At 36.9% G+C, this 20,203-nt stretch overlaps 2 protein-coding genes across 9 annotated transcripts in view; one reads left to right on the top strand and one right to left on the bottom strand.

The window, feature by feature from the left end:
• The first annotated feature begins 1,512 nt into the window (after positions 1–1,512).
• On the top strand, positions 1,513–17,654 carry FKBP3 (FKBP prolyl isomerase 3). 2 transcript variants are annotated; one of them, XM_002928767.4, is made up of 7 exons: positions 1,513–1,670; positions 4,201–4,302; positions 5,643–5,750; positions 13,631–13,766; positions 14,244–14,311; positions 15,959–16,056; positions 17,310–17,654. In XM_002928767.4, exons 1-7 carry the CDS (start codon positions 1,563–1,565, stop codon positions 17,362–17,364), a joined length of 675 nt encoding a protein of 224 aa, XP_002928813.1. In that variant the 5' UTR covers positions 1,513–1,562; the 3' UTR covers positions 17,365–17,654. The 2 variants fall into 2 exon arrangements, with proteins under 2 accessions (XP_002928813.1, XP_019665035.1); XM_019809476.2 differs by lacking the exon at positions 1,513–1,670 and adding an exon at positions 1,707–2,074.
• A 564-nt stretch (positions 17,655–18,218) lies between these two features.
• PRPF39 (pre-mRNA processing factor 39) overlaps positions 18,219–20,203 on the bottom strand; it is a 30,677-nt gene continuing 28,692 nt past the window's right edge. For all 7 annotated transcript variants that reach the window (XM_034648401.1, XM_034648402.1, XM_002928768.4 and 4 more), the window contains 3 exons: positions 19,554–19,628; positions 19,169–19,289; positions 18,219–18,953 (listed from right to left, as the gene is read on the bottom strand). In XM_034648401.1, coding sequence (XP_034504292.1) covers positions 18,897–18,953; positions 19,169–19,289; positions 19,554–19,628 — 253 coding nt within the window. In that variant the 3' untranslated portion in view covers positions 18,219–18,896. The remainder of the gene's footprint in view (positions 18,954–19,168; positions 19,290–19,553; positions 19,629–20,203) is intronic.

The raw sequence follows: 20,203 nt of genomic DNA, 5'->3' as shown, positions 1-20,203 counted from the left end.
TGATTGGCTGGCTTCCGGAAGCCCTCGAGGCTTCCGGAGACGCATGCGCATTGTTATGGCGTTAGTCTAAATTTGGTCCGCTGTTCAGTTTCTCCCTAGACTCTAAATATAAGTTCCGTTCCCAATGACTGTGTCCGCACCTCATTACTAAAATGATATTGCTTAATGTGATTAAAAAAAAATAAATAACTTTGAGATCCTAGGGACAACGGATACCCATATTTTTGTGAATTTAACGTTATTGAGCGAACCTTTCTTATGCCTTGTTGGCTGTATTTTTAAATCGGAAGAAGAGATGAAAAAAGGGTTAGGTAGAATTAAATATCTTATTTCTTTATCCAAGTTGAGGGGGAAAAAATGCCTGGTCTCTTTTTCACAGTATTTGGAAAGGCAGCCCATTATCTTACTATTTTCATTGTCAAGAGGGAAGAGGATGGTTTGGTCCCGTATTAGTCGGGAAATCCCAAAGAAAAAAACTAAGGCTTTCCTGATACTCCACCATTACATCTTCATAAATGATATAGAGATATACGCGTCGGTGTGGTATTATTCTATTCTAGCGATAGCTTTCTACCTCAGTCTGGGATACAAATCCCAGTTTCTCCACTCTAAACCTTGGCAACTTGGAGTAACCTCTGTAAATTTGCTTCCTGCGTACACACGAGGTACACACACATCAGGAGGTTGTTTTGAACATCAGTAATGTCACTTTCATCACCCGCAAGCAGCATCCTGCGTGTAGCTTTTTTACCTCGTTTTATCTGGTCAAGTTTCTCGAACTTTTTATTTTTTTATATATTTTTTTAAATATTTTATTTATTTATTTGACAGAGAGAAACAGCCAGGGAGAGAGGGAACACAGCAGGGGAGTGGCAGAGGAAGAAGCAGGCTCCTAGCGGAGGAGCCTGATGTGGGGCTCGATCCCAGATCAAGGGGATCAGGCCCTGAGCGGAAGGCAGACGCTTAACGACTGCGCCACCCAGGTGCCCCTTGAACTTGTTTTTAAACAAACTTTCTCGTGTTTTTATTTCTTGGGCTGGGAAAGGAAGTCGTACTTTAGTTTTACATGTGTGAGTTTTAAAAGGGAAATGGTGGGTGAATTGTCCTGATGGGCAAGGGCTGAACCAATTCAGGTGTGAATTTTTAGGCTACAACTATATAAAACGTGATTAGAAGTCTGAATGCTGTTGTTTTCTTTAAGCAGGTTATAGACAGGTTTTAAAGGCATAGCAGCCCGTCGGTAATACACAATGTAGGTGATGGCTGGTATATATCACTGCCAACAGCGGTTGCCTCACAAGGGTTCCAATTAAGAGCGGACAACAGTTTCAAGTCATCAGCGTAATCAGCCGCAGGGACCCCAGGAGCGGGCTTACACCGGGACTCAACCGAGGCCTTCAAAGCACAGCCTTGACGTCACTCAAGGACGGGCCCCAATCCCGCGGCGTAGCGCCGTGACCCCGCCCCCTCAAGCTCCAGGCAGGGTCCACGCCACACCCCGGGGGCGGGGCGATGCCGAACCGAGGCGGGCTGGCTCAGTAAAGCAGAGGCAGCGGGGGAAGATGGCGGCGGCCGTTCCACAGCGCGCCTGGACCGTGGAGCAGCTGCGCAGCGAGCAGCTACCCAAGAAGGACATTATCAAGTTTCTACAGGACCACGGTTCAGATTCGGTACCAGAGGCGGCGGGGCGGCCGGGCTGGTGCGGCTGAGGGACGCCTCACCCCCCCGGAGATGCCCGTACATTCCGTATTCCTCCGTGCCCCCGCCCTCGTCCTCCCGTGGCCGGTGTCCTGGAAGGCCGTAGAGGCCTCGCGTGCGCGGGAGAGCCAGGCTCCCGCCCTTCTGGGCTGCCCCATTTGGGCGGGGGGATCGGCTTTATTTCTTGGGTCAGGCAGAAAGCAATCGCATAATTAAAACCTCATTGGGATTCTTGAGTGAGGGTGGAAGCCATGGGAAAAAAAAGAACCCAGGGTTGGGACGGGTGCCCGAGCACTGGGGACCTGGGTGAGACCCCTGCAGAGGAGAGTAGGCCGTTAGAGAAATGGGAAGGATTGTGAAGATTTTTGTGGGAACGGTATGTGCGTTTTGCTTTTCTCATCAGTTACTAAATACGAACACTAATGCGTGTAATTTTTAAAAATCCGTAGATTGCGGTTTAACTTTTTAAAATATGTACTCTTTACATGACCTTTTCACCTTTATACTGAGGGTAGTTACATGCGCATTTAGTGGGCAGTATCTCCTATTGTTAGAAACAGACTAAGAAATGTATTTGGCATTCTTTATCCTGTACGCCCTGCATTTTTCAATAGTCTCCATCTTAACCACCCGACTCTGGTCACAAGTGCTTTCGGGGGTTTTTTTGGTTTTGTTTTTTTGTCAGACTTGCCTTTTTTCCCTTCGGAAATTAAGATCATTCACACCTCTCTTAAATTGCTGAACCACTGTACAGTTTATGCACTCTGCATCCCCCACTTATGGGAAATAGAAACAGCAGTCGTATGGTTTCTCTACAGTTTTTCATTCAAGTTCTAAACTTGCATTAGAAGAATTCCTTCTGGGTTCTTCTGTGAGAATTGTAGTTTGTTTTCATTTTGAGGGGTCTTGAAACGGACATAAAATTATTCTCTAGCAGCCAGTTCCATACACCTAGAATAAGTATCCTGACATTGGCAAATATTTATAGGACATCCAGCAAGAACTATGCACAGTGTTTGGGTATACAGGGTTAAAAGAAAGACCACGCCTCAAGTATTCCATTTTATACCACTAAGAGGTGGAGTTACTTTCTCTTAAGTCAACTCCTATTTTCAACCGGAACAATAGAATGAACTAGGCATATCATTTGTTAACATTTAATGCCTCAATACTGTACTTCATCAAATTCTTATAGAACAAATGATCCCAGTGTGAAATGTAATGTAAAACTGGCCCACTGGGACAATTTCAAGAGACTTGAGTTATCAAAATATTTTTTAAATATAGTAATCCTTTAAGTGCTTATTCTCCAGTATTCATTCACATACTTAAACCTATATTTGAAAATAAGTATTTTATTGATCATAGGATATCAAGGAGATGTTTGTATTTTGGATATTTTTGGAATCTTGCTAAAGAAATCAGGAGAATGGTAAAAGCAACTGATTACTTCCATTTAATCAAAATAACCTTTCCCCATCAGCCTTTATCATTTAGAACATTAATTGGGGGAGGGGAAGAGCAGAGGAGAAAAGAATACAGCAGTGATAGTGTTAGAAAAGTTCCTTTATCTAAAGGATGGAAGATGCCAGATGACAACTTTGAGAATATAACAAAAATGAGGAATCAAGGACCAGAAGGCAGAAAAGGAAGCAGAATAAGGAAAACAAAGACATTATTAAAATCCTCACATTACATGATTTTGAGATGAAGTTACATTTTGATAACTCCATATTTCAGAAGTAGTATTTTGGTCTCCATTTGCCAACTTAGTTTAAGTTTGCCAACTTTAAGAGAAGTGGAATTCTGTTACTTTGAATTATTTAGTACATTGTTATTAGTCCTAATAGCTAATATTTATTGAGTTCTCACCATGCAACAGACTGTTAAATGCATTAAATGGACTGTTGCATTTATTTATCCTTACAACAACCCTCTGACGTAGATGCTGTTATTAATCTTCCACTATGATACAGAAACTGAGTCTTAGGCAAGCTTAGTCCTTTGTCTAAAATCAGACAGCTAGGATTTTAATACAGTTGGTCTGACTCCTCACCCTACACACTTAACCACCATATATCTATCCAGCATTGTGTAACAGTGCTTCCCAGTCTGCCAAGACCCAACATGGTTGGAGACTCCCTGGGCCACCGCCAAGTAACATCCTGCCAGTAGCAGCATTGTCCAGTTACCAAAGTGGGCTTGCTGTATAAATGTTCTGTGAGTTCTGTAATGGGAAAAGTGTTACTATGCAACAGTGTGACCCCTACATAATATTACAGTTCCAGTCTTGTCAATAATTTTTATAAATACACTATTTTTTAATCTTCCTTAAGTCTTTTATTGTTATGAAGTGGGGTATAAAATATGTTTATTTCATTTCTTCCATCATGAGTAGTTTTAATTGAAGGTATAATTACTAATATAGGATGTCGTTTCTAAAGTTTAGACCCTTATTACATGAGGGAGATTATTTTGACTAACCAGCTTTTTTCTTCATAGTTTCTTGCAGAACATAAGTTATTAGGAAACATTAAAAATGTGGCCAAGACAGCTAACAAGGACCATTTGGTTACAGCCTACAACCATCTTTTTGAAAGTAAGGTGAGTATTGTTTCATTTCATTACCAGAATATTATTTTAGATATTTTATTTGCAAAAAAAAGTTTTAAATTTATTTGCAGAATATGTTAAAGTTTTTCCACCTGGAATTTTTCCTAACTATAATCATGAATGGACTAGTTGCCAAATCTAGGAAAGCTAATCGGCAATATGGCAGGATATTTTGATATTTTGAAAGGAACAAATTTTTAAAAATAATTCCCAGGATGCATATGTGGCTCAGTCAATTGAATTTCTGACTCTTGATTTTGGCTCAGATCATGATCTCAGGGTCCTGAGATTAAGCACTGCATTGGGCTCCCTGTTCATCAGATAGTCTGCTTGAGAGGGTTTCCCTCTGCCTCTCCCTACACTTGCACATCCCCGTGCTCACACTCTCTCTCAAAATAAATAAATAAATCTTAAAAAATTATAATAATAATTCCCTGTAGCTTAAATTAAGACAACAAATAAGGGTACTTAAAAGTAAAAATTCAAAGTAAGTTCCATTTCAGTAATGAATTTAAAATCTTAGTTAGACTTAGGCTGAGCCTTTGAAAAACAAATTTTAAGAAATTCTCCAATATTTGTTCACTATGAAGTGACCATCTTCCAAAGCAAAGTCTTTATTAAGGAATTGTGTGAATTTTTTTTAAAGATTTATTTATTTATTAGAACACAAGCAGGGAGGAGGGGCAGAGTGAGAGGGAGAAGCAGACCCCCCACTGAGCAGGAAGCCCGACATGGGGCTTGATCCCAGGTCCCCGGGATCATGACCTGAGCCAAAGGCAGAGGCCCAACCAACTGAGCCACCTAGGTGCCCCAGGAATTGTGTGAATTGTATTCATACCCAAGTCTGAGTTGGCCTTTCTAAATCTTTTTTTTTTTTCCTTTTTGAAGATTTATTTATTCATTTTAAAGCAAGAGAGAGCACAAGTGAGGGGAGGGGCAGAGAGAAAGGGAGAGAATTCCAAATAGGCTCCCCATGAGCATGGATCCCAATATGGGGCTCAATCCCATGACCTTGAGATCATGACCTAAGCTGAAACCAAGAGTCCAACACCCAACCGAGTCACCTGGTCGCCCCTGAGTTGACCTTTCTAAAGATCTCCTTTCATCATTTATATTGTGAGATGCTTTGAGGTTCATAATTCGTTGTTTAAAATGCTTAACAAAAGATTTTTCCTTTATTCTTAGACAGTTTCTATTTATTTGTATTTGAGTTACGTAGCCTATATTCATGGTGTAGATGTTCATTAAATTGAAAAGCTGAAAATCTAGGTGTCCCTTCTAGCTTTTAGCCTGTCCTGAATATGGTAAACATTAGAACATTTTCCTTACAGCGTTTCAAGGGTACTGAAAGTATAAGTAAAGTGTCTGAGCAGGTGAAAAATGTGAAGCTTAATGAAGATAAACCCAAAGAAACCAAGTCTGAAGAGACTCTGGATGAGGTTTGTATATAATATTATTTTATTTTTCATGTGAATATAAAAAAAGTATTTGTTTACAACACTGATTTCTCATAAGGGGTGTTGAGTATATGGCTACTTTCATGAGCCAAACATTGATTTGGAGTGTGTTATCTCCCTTAAGTGTACTGAATCAGAAGAAAATGTGTAGGGGCACCTGGGTGGTGCAGTCATTAAGCGTCTGCCTTTGGCTCAGGGCGTGGTCCCGGCGTTAGGGGATCGAGCCCCACATCAGGCTCCTCCACTAGGAGCCTGCTTCTTCCTCTCCCACTCCCCCTGCTTGTGTTCCCTCTCTAGCTGGCTGTCTCTCTCTGTCATATAAATAAATAAAATCTTTAAAAAAAAAAAAATGTAAGAACCAGTGCTTCACAGTTAATAAGCCTTTCCTATAAAATACCCCTAGCTTTGTATTTTATATTTCCTCTATGTCTGACTAGAACTTCTGAGCTTCCAAAGCCATTTAAAGGTCCTGATTCTATAGCCAAGTTGGACTGAGTGAAAGAAATTTCACTGTGATTATTTTTAGCTTTTTCTAATGTACATAGTATCCTTGGCAATGGAAATAGTCCAGACTTGGCTACAGGGTGCAGAGTCATCTGTCTCATCTTTCCCAACATAGGTTTTACATTTGGGTACAAAATGTACCAAATTACATTTTGAAGAACCAGATAAAGCCATTTCTGCAAATGGACAGCCTCAGTAGAGCCAAGGACAGCAGTGAGCAACAGCCACAATAGAGCTGAATTGATTATAATCTTGCCACTTCTGATAATACCTTGCTAACTAAGCTTACTCATTCCTAGCAGTCTTAGTATCAGTGATAATAATCTAATAATAATAATAATCATTATCATCATCATCTTTAGGTCTTATAAAGAGGTGCCACCTAATGATGAAGGTATAGCATTTGGGTATTTGTAGACAGAGTGTAAGTTCAAATATAGAATTATAGAAGTTTATATGGCTAAAGCTAGTTAATTCACATGATATTTTCTTGTTGGTTGAAAAGCACAAATGTTTGTGGATATCTACACACAATAAAGCAGTTTTAAGGTTTATCACATCTAATATTACTTGGTAAATATTATATGTACTGGGCAAATTTTGAGCAGCCACTAAGGTAAATAAAGGTATAATAATTACTAAAAGGATTGCAAAAGCAATTGGTAAAATCGTTTACCCTCCAGATAATTACAGTAAAGGAGGTATGAGGCAACAGATTGTATATCATTAAGAGGTTAAGATAAAGAGAGCTACAAATAAAAGGGCGTAAGGGCTGGAGACAATCTAGAGAGGTCTTGTGAGGATCCTAAAGTATATCCTTTTTTAAAGACCCCTTTTCTCAGAGGCACCTGGGTGGCACAGTCAGTTGAGCGTCCAGCTCTTGGTTTCAGCTCAGGTTATGATCTCAGGATCGTGAGATCGAGCCCTGGGTCATGCTCCACGCTCAGCGTGAAATCTACTTAAGACTCTCTCTCTCCCCCTCCTCTCCCACATGCTTTCTCTTTCTCTCAAATAAATAAATCTTTTAAAAAATAAAATGCAAATCTGATTGTGTAAATTCTCTTTAAAACTCTTAGTTGGCTATTCAGTGACCTGAAGATTAAAAAAAAAAAGCTTCCTAACATGTGCAACATGTCTTTCCAGCCTCATCTCATACCATTGTCTCCTTCATTTCTCCCTTGCAGACTATACTATTTTCATGATGCTCCCTGCTATAAAAATGCTGTTCTCTGTTGTAAGCCTTCCCCCAGTCTCCTACCTCAAAGAAACCTCTCCCAGACTGTAGCCTTTACTGGGTTAGGTCACTGTGTCATTCCCACCTTAGTTGTGCTTCCTCTTTAGGTCTCATAACCCATGCAGTTATACACATGACTGTTCTCTGGTAGCTGAGGGTCAGGACCATGTCTACCACCTCCTCTATATATCTCCAGTTTCTAACACATGGAACAAGCTCAAATATTTCTTGAATTAATAATGGGGATAATTATGTAACATACTCTTATTTTTAGAAGCTATGATGTGATCCAGTTAACTGAAACTGTAATGATTACTCTCGAAGTTCCTTTATTTCTGCGTCTACAAGTGTCTAGTTCAGACCCAGTCTCAAGAATATAGTTCTTTTCATCTGGACCAAGAAATTGCTGCAAAGCCAAGAAATTATCTAAAAGCCAAGTCCATTCAAGCACATAACTTAGGCATAGCATTGGGACTGATCTGACTTCTCACCATGAACTAAGCAGGTTCTTGCAGTGAAACCCAAAATCAGATCAAATAACTACAGTGGCATTTCTCAAAGTGTGTTATAAAGGTCTCAGAAGGTCCGGTTTCTTTTCTGGCATCATCAAAACCTGTACCCTCTGTCTCCTTGAAGATTCACAGTGCATGTTAGCTGATGACAGCTCTGAGAAGTCGTGCAGAATGGAGGCATATTTAACTTTGTTTAATGAAGTGTTTCCCAGACTTAATTATGGTAGACCCCTTTTCTTCTCTAACAGTGTTAACAATGCTAAGGAGTAAGTATCTGTAAAAGAGACTTCATGAAACACTGAAATGGAGGCTGTCCCTGGCAGACTGGCACCTTCACCTAAGACTGAGCCATAATCACCAGCTTAATGTTTTTTTTGCATTATTCTAGGACTTAGATTTAATGTAGATAACACAACATGCCCAAGCAACTTGGGACAACAAATGGGAAAACAATGAAATGACATTACGATTTAAAATGTGGTTATTGTCCACTAATCATACCTTAACCATTCAAATAGTTATATGTGATTTCTTTAATAAACTCTTAAGAAAGTCTAATATTTTTGCATAAACAATTTATGTAGTCATTCTCATTCTGTATTACCAGATTTTGTAAGTCAACTATATTTTTTAAATATTTTTCTGATATAAAAATAACATCTTTTTCAAATAGAAAGTAATGGAAAAATATAGAATATGTAATATTCCAACACCTAGAAATAAACATGTTTAACATTTCAGAATGTTGTCTTTGGATATTTTCTTTTCTTTTTTTTTTAATTTGACAGAGATAGAGACAGCCAGCGAGAGAGGGAACACAAGCAGGGGGAGTGGGAGAGGAAGAAGCAGGCTTCCAGCGGAGGAGCCTGATGTGGGTCTCGATCCCAGAGCGCCGGGATCACACCCTGAGCTGAAGGTAGACGCTTAACGACTGAGCCACCCAGGCGCCCCATAAGTGTATATTTATTTAAATAGTTGAAATATTATTATAGTTAGAAATTTGTATTGATTTTCACTTTATAAGAATTTTTCCACATTTTTGTTTTTGAATTTTTCCACATTATAAAAAACTGAGTATTAGATTACCATAAACGTGGTTATTTTACCATCATGGATAATAGTGCATTGAATAACTGCACAAAGATTTTTTTCCCTAAGCTTCAGATTATTTCTTGAGCATGTATTTATATCAATAGAATTATTATTATCACATTTCTGACCTTTTTAAATTACATTCCAAAGAGATGCAATATAAATGTAAAATAGGAATAATAGTACCTTACTTATAAGGTAATAACAATTAAGAGTTAATTTATGTAAGGCGCCTGGGTAGCGCAGTCATTGAGCTCTGCCTTCGGCTCCGGGCGTGATAACGGTGTTCAGGGATTGAGTCCCACATCGGGCTCTTGCGCTGGGAGCCTGCTTCTTCCTCTCCCAGTCCCCCGCTGTGTTCCCTCTCTCGCTGGCTGTCTCTCTGTCACATAAATAAATAAAATCTTTAAAAAAAAAAAAAAAGAGTTAATTTATGTGAAGCATTTGGATAGTGCACATAGAGGGCGCTCGGTAGTTGCTAACTATTTTAACTAATATCAGTAGAAGTTAACTATCATCAGTACTGGGGCACCTGGGTGGCTCAGTCGTTAAGCGTCTGCCTTCGGCTCAGGGTGTGATCCCGGCGTTCTGGGATCGAGCCCCACATCAGGCTCCTCTGCTAGGAGCCTGCTTCTTCCTCTCCCACTCCCCCTGCTTGTGTTCCCTCTCTCGCTGGCTGTCTCTATCTCTGTCAAATAAATAAATAAAATCTTCAAAAAAAACCACTATCATCAGTACTATTATTTGAGGTATTTAGGCATAGTGGAAGGAACAGGGGCTTTGGATTCAGACAAACCCAAGTCCATATTCATTCTCTGCTACTCATCAGCTCTTGTTGCAAATTCCCTGAACCTCAGTCTCTTCATCTGCAAAAATGCAAGTAGGTGATACCTTCTTCAGAGGATTAAGAGTAAGTGGGATGGTATATGTTACATAACTGGCAAATACTAGATGTTTAATGTCTTTTATTTTCTTTTCCCATTATTAAATGTTTTGTAGTGTAAAATGCTATATATTCTTTTTTTAAAAATTTTTAAGTTTTATTTTAATTTGTTAACATATAGTGTTATATTCATTTCAGGTGTACAGTATAGTACTTCAACACTTGCACATATCACCTGGTGCTCATCACCACAAGTAAACTTCTTAATCCCCATCACCTGTTTAACCCCCCCCACACACACACACTCTGACCTCATCTCTGGTAACATCAATTTGTTCTCTATAGTTAAGAATCTGTTTCTTGGTTTGTCTGTCTCTCTCTTTCTTTTTTCCCTTTGCTTGTTTTGTTTCTTAAATTCCACATAAGTGAAATTATATGGTATTTGTCTTTCTTTGACTTATTTCACTTAGCATTATACTCTAGCCCCATCCATGTCGTTACAAAGGCAAGATTTCATTCTTTTTTATGGCTGAATAATATTCCATTATATATATATATATTTATACACACACACACACACACACACTTCGTCTTCTTTATCCATTCATCAATCAGTGGACACTTGGGCTGCTTCTTTATCTTGGTTTTTGTAAACAATGCTGCTATATAAACATAGGGGTGCATGTATCCTTTTGAATTAGTGTTCTTTCGGTAAATACTCAGTAGTGCAATTGCTATTTTTAACTTTTTGAGGAACCTGCATACTGTTTTCCACAGTGGCGGCACCAGTTTGCATTCCTGCTAACAATGCAAGAGGGTTCCCCTTTCTCCACCTCCCCAACAACTGTTGTTTCTTGTGCTGTTGATTTTAACCATTCTGACAGGTGTGAGGTGATATATCATTGTGGAGGTGATATATCATTGTGGTTTTGATTGGCATTTCCCTGATAAATGATTATGAGCATCTTTTCTTTTTTCTTTTTTAGATTTTATTTATTAATATTCTCAGAGAGGGAGCACAAGCAGGGGGAGCGACAGGCAGAGGGGGAGGGAGAAGCAGACTCTCTGAGCAAGGAGCCTGATGCAGGACTTGATCCCAGGACCCTGGGATCATACCCTGAGCCGAAGGCTGATGCTTAACCAACGGAGCCACCCAGGTGTCCCAGTGAGCATCCTTTCTTGTGTCTGTTGGCCATCTGGATGTCTTCTTTGGAGAAAAGTCTATTCATGTCTTCTGCCCATTTTTAAATTGGATTATTTCTTTTTTGGGTGTTGAGTTGTATAAGTTCTTTATATATTTTGCATACTAACCCTTTATCAGCTATGTCATTTGCAAATACCTTCTCCCATTATGTAGGTTGCCTTTAAGTTATGTTGTTTCCTTCACTGTGCAGAAGCTTTTTATTTTGATGTAGTCCCAGTAGTTTATTTTTGCTTTTATTTCCCCTGCCTCAAGAGACATACCTGGAAAGAAGTTGCTACAGCCAATGTTAGAGACTTTACTGCCTATGCTCTCTTCTAGGATTTGTATGGTTTTAAGTCTCACATTTAAGTCTTCAGTACATTTTGAATTTATTTTTGTTTATGGTGAAAGAAAATGGTCCAGTTTTACTCTTTCGCATGTCACTGCTCAGTTTTCCCAAGATTGTTTGTTGAAGAGACTTTTTCCCATTGGATATTCTTTCCTGTTTTATCGAAGATTAATTGACTTTCTAGTTGTGGGTGTATTTCTGGGTTTTCTGTTCTCTTCTTTTGATCTATATGTCTATTTTTGTGCCAGTACCATACTGTTTTGATCACGACAGCTTTGTAATACAACTTATGTCTGGAATTGTGATGCCAGCAGCTTTGCTTTTCTTTTTCAAGGTTGTTTTGGCTATTTAGAGTCTTTGTGGTTCTGTACAAATTTTAGGATTGTTTATTCTAGCTCTGTGGAAAATGATGTTGGTATTTTGATAGAGATTGTATTAAACATGTAGATTGCTTTGGGTAGTATAGACATTTTAATATCTGTTCTTCCAGTCCATGAGCATGGGATGTCTTTCCCTTTCTTTGTGTCCTTTCACCTTTCAATTTCTTTTATCAGTGTTTTATACTTCTCAGAGCAAGGTCTTTAACCTGTTTGGTTAGTTTTACTCCTAGGTATCCTATTATTTCGGGTGCAACTGTAAATGGGATTGTTTTCTTAATATCTCTTTCTGATGCTTCATTATTGGCATATAGAAATGCAACAGATTTCTGTACATTGATTTTGTATCCTGTGAGTTTTGAATCCTGTTAATTCATGTATCAATTCTAGCAGTTTTTTGCTGGAGTCTTTCATATTTTCTGTATAAATTCTATATATATATTTTTTAATTCTAGATATTCTTAAGTTTGATTAAGAAATTGTTTTTCTCCCAAAAGGGAGGTAGTTGGGAGGATGGGTGACGTAGGTGAAGGGGATTAAGAATACACTTACTTTGATGAGTGCTGAGTAATGTATAGAATTGTTGAATTACTATATTGTACACCTGAAACTCATATAACAATAATATGTTAATTATACTGGAATTAAATAATAATTTTTAAAATATTTTTAAAAATAAAATAAAAATGGGCATAATATTGATACACTGACTTTTAAAGATTAGTTTCTTTAATGCATTATAATGAACAATATTTGAAATAGTATAAATAATAATTACACTGATAAGAACCAAACACTATATTATGGGAGGCAGAATACAACACAGACTATAATGAGCTTTGTTTAGCATTTTAAAATCTATGACAATTTTTACATAGGACAGATAAAATAACTCAAATAATTTGAGCAATTTTTGACATTAGTAATTATAAGGCAATAATAAAGCCCTGGCACAAATTATTCTTTCTCTTTTAACTGACTACTTACATTTCAGTTTATCATACATACTTTTTTAAATCAATAATAAACTGATACTTTATCAGTGTTAAAGTACTGCAAAAAAACAAAAACAAAAAAACCTGCTTTTCTCACATGTATGAATCACCACTGACTAGCCTTTAGCTTTCTTTAAAAAAAGACCCTGTTAATCCTGTTTTGTTCTAGGAAATATGTGTTGTTATGGTAATTTCTACAGATAATTCTGTTTATTGTATGAACTTACTTTCAAGTTCAGAAACAAATGGAACATTACTGTATTTGTTCTAATTGGATGTAGTAAAAATATTTAGTAATGTCAAGTATTGGTGCTAAACAACTCAAATCTTTGAAAAAAAGTCACAATGCTTTATTTAATGCCTTATGATGTTATAGGAATTAAGTAGTAATGATATTTCTAACCTTGGAAAATAACAGGATTTTTTTTATGGTTTGTTGAATAATAGAATTTTGTCAAAAGAACATTGGTTTCCAAAGTGGCTGGAAGTTACTCGAAATTAAATTATAGCTAGGCTGTTTACTAATATTCTCACCACAGACTTGCAGTTAGATGGCGAGGTTGTTTTCTTTTTTAACTCAGAGGTGCAGCAGAGGCAAAATGGTTCGTTACCAAATTTGTGAAACTCTGTGAGCAGACTTGGGTCCCAGTTGGCTATATAAGGATTCTCTGTCATCCTTCTAAAAGAAGGATGTGAGCTACTAACTCTGTGTGTTGTTTTTGTTTGTTTTTAGGGTCCACCAAAATATATAAAATCTGTTCTTAAAAAAGGAGATAAAACCAACTTTCCCAAAAAGGGAGATGTTGTTCACTGCTGGTATACAGGAACACTACAGGATGGGACTGTTTTTGATACTAATATTCAAACAAGTAAGTCTAAATGTAATCTTATCTTTTTAGCTTTAAGGTATTGCGAAATATTTGTGTGGTACGTGAACGGTTGGCTGTACCTTTCTCTTGGCTGTCACTTTTTTCCAGAAGTCTTTTGCACCTGTGATTTACTTGGACTCGGAGGTCTTCAGTTCATGGGTGAATAAATACCTCTTGGTCATTGGGAAGCAAAAATAAGCTTAGTCTAAACTTGATTAATGTCCCAAAGTTGAGGCTTTCATATTTAATGTAAAAGGCAGAATAGTGTGCTAATAGTGTAAATATAGGTCCTTACCCTCTCCCCCCTTTTAGACCATAACTATTTTTACATACAGAATTTTCTTAATGAGTTACCTTTCTTAATTTTTCTTTTCAAATGCATAATATGGTAAGTTCTAAAATTAAAGAGTTAAATCATTGTGTTTTTCCATTGGAACTTAATTTCATGATGCATTATAAGGAAAATTTGTTTTACAGGTTCAAAGAAGAAGAAAAATGCCAAGCCTTTAAGTTTTAAGGTTGGAATAGGCAAAGTTATCAGAGGAGTAAGTAAAAAATGGCAATGAATCAGTAGATATTCTGGCACATGCCACATGTGGTATGGTGCCATAATTAGGATTGGGGATATGATGAAAACAGTCTTTGGAGTCTGACACATCAGGTGCTATCATTGCTTACTGATCTGGCACAAGTTTTCTGGGTCTCAGTTATGGACAGTACAATCTTCCTCAAGGTTGCTAAACAATTAAATGAGCATAACTACAGTGCATAATAGAGACTCAAATATTTCTTCATGCCTACCCCTTTTATTATTTTCTCATCATAAATTAATTCTTCATCAGAAAGTTTGGCTTTCTACATTTATCTTTAAGATTCTTGTAAAATGTTACGTACTTGTTGTACCACTTACACATGCTAGAGAAAGTATCTGCTTCACTGAAGTCCTTAATGATAGAAACAAAGAGTTTGTTCTGGGCCTCTTCACCTCTCACAACCAGGGTTCAAACACCAGAAAACCTTTCAAACATAAGCATGCCTTTTTTACCTACCCTTACATGTGAGCGATAATAGAAGGAAACTTTGAGAAAAGGGGAAGGTAGGATTGAGCTGTACTGAGCAGTGTAAAAAAGGAGGTAATAGAGCAGGGCTCATTATCGGCTTCACTGGATCAAGCTGTTATTGCAGGGTTCATTTATTATTAAAATGTCTTTATTCACAACGTCAGACATTATTACTGAAATGCCTATTAAATGCACTTATGAGAACCCTCTGTGTTATTCAGAGCCCAAAACAGATTATAAAACATCTTGAAACTAAAGGTTTAATTGAAAATAACCTTAACTGCTACCTGATTATACCAAATTGATACTAACTATATACCAAGTTGATCAGTTTTTCTGTTTATATGACTAATTTATTTCTTCTAGTGAACCGTATTCTTAATTTCCATCATTTGACAGATCTCTATCCCTTGAGCTTTATGTGACTGTTAAATTTCAGCAGAGTATATGATATTAGTCATTATATTTACCTTTGCATCCTGTTGATTTAACTGTTTTTAGTAACTGGCTTTAAGATCCTGGGCATCTGGTTGGCTCAGTTGGTAAAGCATGTGACTCCATCTGGGGATTGTGAGTTCAAGACCCACGTTGGGGGTCGAGTTTACTTAAAAAAAAAAAGTAAAAGATCCAAATTTGGACAAACTAGAGTGGCAACCCAGAAACCTGTATCATTTCTTTTAGTACTTTTACCTTCTACAGAAGGTCTTAATGCCGTAACATGTAGTTTATCTAATGTGTGCCATCATGACTCCACAATCTAGTGATCTTAAGACAATTCTGTTGTTTATCCCTATAATATAAATCCAGAAGTTTGCCCTAGGATGTATCAAGTGGAGCAAGTTTTTTGAGTACTAGTAAGCTAGTTTCCATAACTTAGGACAGCTGACATTTACAAAAGTGCTTTCACATTGTAGCATTTGAGGAGTATATTGCACAAAAAAATTATTTAATATATCTTTTTTTTTCTTTGAGGAAATAAAGGACAAAGATTCACCCAAGGACATTACCTTACAATATAATGAAATCCAGTAACAGAATGCTTTTTGGTGTATTTGGCCTTGTTCTTTTTCATGAATTTTTTTTTTTTTTTGCAAATTATCATTAGTTTTTATTTCATGTTCTTGTGTTTAGTGGGATGAAGCACTCTTAACTATGAGTAAAGGAGAAAAGGCTCGACTAGAGATTGAACCAGAATGGGCTTATGGAAAGAAAGGACAGCCTGATGCCAAGTATCCTTTTTTCCTTTGTGAGTAAAACATGAAGAAAGACCACATGAAGGTATAAAAGATATTGTCTATGTTAACTTCCAGATCAGGAATCATGTTGAGACTAGTGTTCCTGATACTTAGATGTTTCTGTCAGCGCCTCCAACATATACAGTAGTTAGTATTTTTTACTGATACAAAGTGTGCAAACTTGAGCTAGAATAGAATCTATCTTTTTTCCTCTTTTTTTTCCAGTTTTTTAAGAGGTAAACTATAAGGTTTTAAGTTTTCATCTTTGAAAGGCAACTGTTACTATATGAAGGATTTACTTCAAGGAGTTAAGATGTCCAGTACAAACAACTGAAGCAAATTATAGGACACAAGTATGGCTCATGGTAATTTTATGCTACAGTATAATTTCAGGCAGTTATATGGGTACTCAAAGCTTAGAAATGGAACACATGTTGGGGATTGCCAGTTGAGGAATTAAGGAGACCATGGGTCCAACAATGTGTAAGCATCTGTGATGATTACTACTAATGACAATACTTTTCTGATAGGCCTGGTTTATGAAAATTAAAAAACCATGCCTCCTGACCATGTTGACCAGAACAATAACTGAGAAGGTATTTTCTTCTGTTGTTGGTTTCATTCCCATTGGACTAGTTGGATCAGTTAAAGTAACTTCTAAAACATTTGGAAGTCCTCTCCAATCTTACCAGTTAAGATTACTTAGGAATATAATAGTCCTCTTCTAAGCCTATCAAAACTAGATGGTCCAACTACAGCTCCCCCTCTCTCATGTGAAGCATCTGAAGATCAATCAGATAAAAATCACAGTTCTCTGAACTCAGTATCTTAAAACTCATAGCAAATATCAGGCACTACCTCATATGAACTTTAATAGAATTTATACACCCAACTACATTGAAATCTTTTTTTTTTTTTTTTTTAAAGCACAGAGCAGCCATCTTCATTAGGTGGTGGCTAAAGTCCTAGTGAGGAGTACGAGTGAGGTGTCCAGGAGAGGAAGATCCTAGTCCAAGCTCAGCCTGTCTAGTCCGCCTGTACCTGATTGATAGGTTATGATCACCATTCACAAAGATACTTTTAGGAACCACTAAGCTGTAGGTATTAGCGCCTCAATCAGTCATAAAGCCCTTCCCTTTAGGGATAATTCCCAATATCCATTATATATAATTCTAATTTTTGACTGAAGTTATTGGGAGTGAAGGAAGAAATAATTTTTATCAAATTTACCTTAACTTCTTCAACAGAATTCCACCAAATGCAAAACTCATTTTTGAAGTGGAATTAGTGGATATTGACTAAAATACCAATGCTTCAGATATAAAGATAACAACAATGAAACATGGCCTTGAAGAAACTTATGTAACTAATTAGAGCTGGTTACTATTGTAAGGGAAGAGTCAACTGGAAAATTCAAGAACCCAGATATTGTTTACCCAATTCCCAACTTTTAATATATGTAATCCATTATAATTCCCTAAAGTTTGAAATATTTTACTACAGCTGTGTAAAATACTGGTTAAGGAGACGTGACTTTCCTTTTACCTCATGTTGTAAACTAAAAGGCTCAATAAAAACATTTACTTAGTGTCTTGATTTGTTTGGTGTTAATATATAAATGTTCTGATTAGGTTAACCAGAGCTAAGGCTTAATCAGAACAGGCAGTTACAGTAAAATTGTCTAGACAGCTTTGCCAGGCACACTCCTCTTAAAATCTTTTCTCTTTTAAAAAAGAGCTTTTAAGATTTTTTTTTAAGATTTAAGATTTTATTTTTCTTATAAAGCGTACCATGTGCATGAGCTGGGGTGGGGGAGCAGAGAGAGAGGCAGAGAATCTCAAGCAAAGTCCCCACTGAGCTCAGAGCCCCACACCGGGGCTGACTCTCAGAACCCTGAGATCACGCCGAGTCGAAACCAAGAGTTGGATGCTCAACTGAGCCACCCAGGTGCCCCTCCTCTTAAAATTTGAAAATAAGTATTCTGTATAGTGAGAAGAGAAGCACAGAAACTGAGGAAACAAAAAGCTAACTGGTCTAATTCTGGCAAGAAGATAACTAAATTCAAGAAAAGTATGCTTCAAAACCAATGAACCACTACAAATAATAAGTTAATACTGTTAGGTAATCCAGCCCCCCCCCCAATAAATTCATAACAATTTGTTGAGGAGTCTTCAGTTTTATTACAAAAATGAAGATGATCAGTTTGATCAAAATGAAAGCTTGCTCACAAGTTTTACATGAATATTCTAAATACAAAGTCTCCTGAAACAACATACTTTTGATATGATTTTCATTTTTTAAAAGGGATGCAAACATTCCATTTTTCATTTATAATCTCTATCCCAAGACATAGTATTTAATAGTGTATATTTTCTGCAGTTAAATCCAAATTCACAAGAATAAATGAAACAGACAAAACCTTGTCATCAAAGGTTAAAAATCCATTTTTTTTACAGAGGTAAATCATTACTTAATAACCAGCCCTTATGTATTTTCAGAATCTTGTACTACACTGACATGATTTGCAGTCAGTTGTTTTTTTCCTACCCCTTAAGGCTACAAAACTCTGTTGCAAATGCATTGCAAAAGAATTCTAGACCACTTAATGCAAAAATCAAAAAAATAGTTCTCCAATAAAAAGTAAATTTTATAAATGGTAGGAAATAGTATCTGTGGTAAGCTACTGACATTTTCCCCTATTACTAAACAAATCATGTTACACAGAAACAGGAAGACAAGTTATCAAATACAACAAGTTTATGCTATGTTTACATCCCTCATTAAAAAAAAATAATTTCGTATTTTTCACACATTCCATCTGATATATTTTCTCATCAGGTTGGAGGGGGAGGGTAATACTGTCCATAATTCCAAGGATTCTGATAATTGTACTGAAAGAAAAAAGCACACATGTTAGCATGCTAGAACTGAAAAGCAGATACATGTAAGAAAACTGGCATGTGTTCACTCCTAAAATTCTAAGACTTAACCACAAGACGATTTATTATAAGTCTGGAGTAGAAGTACTTGTTAAAAAAAAAACACACCTAATTTATGCTTTTCTAATTAACATCTATGAGCAAAAAATTCAATTATACGAACTCACTTGATACCAGGCACTATAATTATATGCAGCTTGATTTGCCTGTAAATCACCATCAATCATTTGTGTAGACGATGGAGTTGTATCTTCTGTGTGAACTTTCTTTTCCTCGGGTTCTTCTGATCTAAATAAAAGGACAAAACAGAAACTTTCAAAACTCTCAAAAGTCAGTACTTTTAAAACAAATGGATGAATGTGTAATGTATATTTGTTTTAGTAAAGTTTTTAAACACTCAGTTTTGTATGATTTTTTTAAATCATGAATATAAAAAATCTAAATTACCACAACATGAAGGTAACATGTAAAAATATTTATCTTTAAAGGCATTTCCACAATGAAATGTCTTCTTTTAAGCATCCCTTCCTGATTCAGCAAGGAGTTACATACCCATTTTCTGCTTTCCTTTTTAAAGAATCCTGTTCTTTTAGGAGTGTTTGATGTTCATCATAAGCATTTAGAAGCCTGAGAGGGAAGGAAAAAAAAAATCCACTGGAATATACAAAAACCAAACTTATACTGTTTCGGATTTATTTCCACTTGGAAACAAAAATATGTTGCAAGAATAGCCACTGACTTTCTTTCTTTCTTTTTTTTTTTTTTAATGAACCAATAAGCAAACCACCCAGCTACCTTTTCCAGTGTATTTCCTCTGGGGAACCACTACTCTGAACTTTCCTCCTCAGCCCATGTGATTCAAATGGGGCTTCAGGGATTCAGGACTGGCCAGTTACAGTACTATATACACCCGAACAATAATATGATCCAAACCAAGACATTTAGTAAGTCCTGGGATTTCTGAGCTACTAGAAAAATGCCTGTTCTCTGTACTACAGTTGGCTGAAGTTGATGGGCAATTAGTCAAGAGCTACCTTTCGTTATCATTTCTACAAACGGTGAGAGCCTGCCTACGAAATTATTACACTACTTAAATAGTGACCTTGAGGGTGTGTTTTTCTCCAGTGCAAAGAATGAGTCCTGACCATTCTGTAATTTATGTACTTTGAGATCTAATGTAACAATGTTTATTAAAGATACTT

This window comes from Ailuropoda melanoleuca, chromosome 20, assembly GCF_002007445.2.
Source record: "Ailuropoda melanoleuca isolate Jingjing chromosome 20, ASM200744v2, whole genome shotgun sequence".
Taxonomy (NCBI): domain Eukaryota; kingdom Metazoa; phylum Chordata; class Mammalia; order Carnivora; family Ursidae; genus Ailuropoda; species Ailuropoda melanoleuca.
Note: the sequence above shows the minus strand (reverse complement) of the source record. Positions and strands in the feature narration are given on the sequence as shown.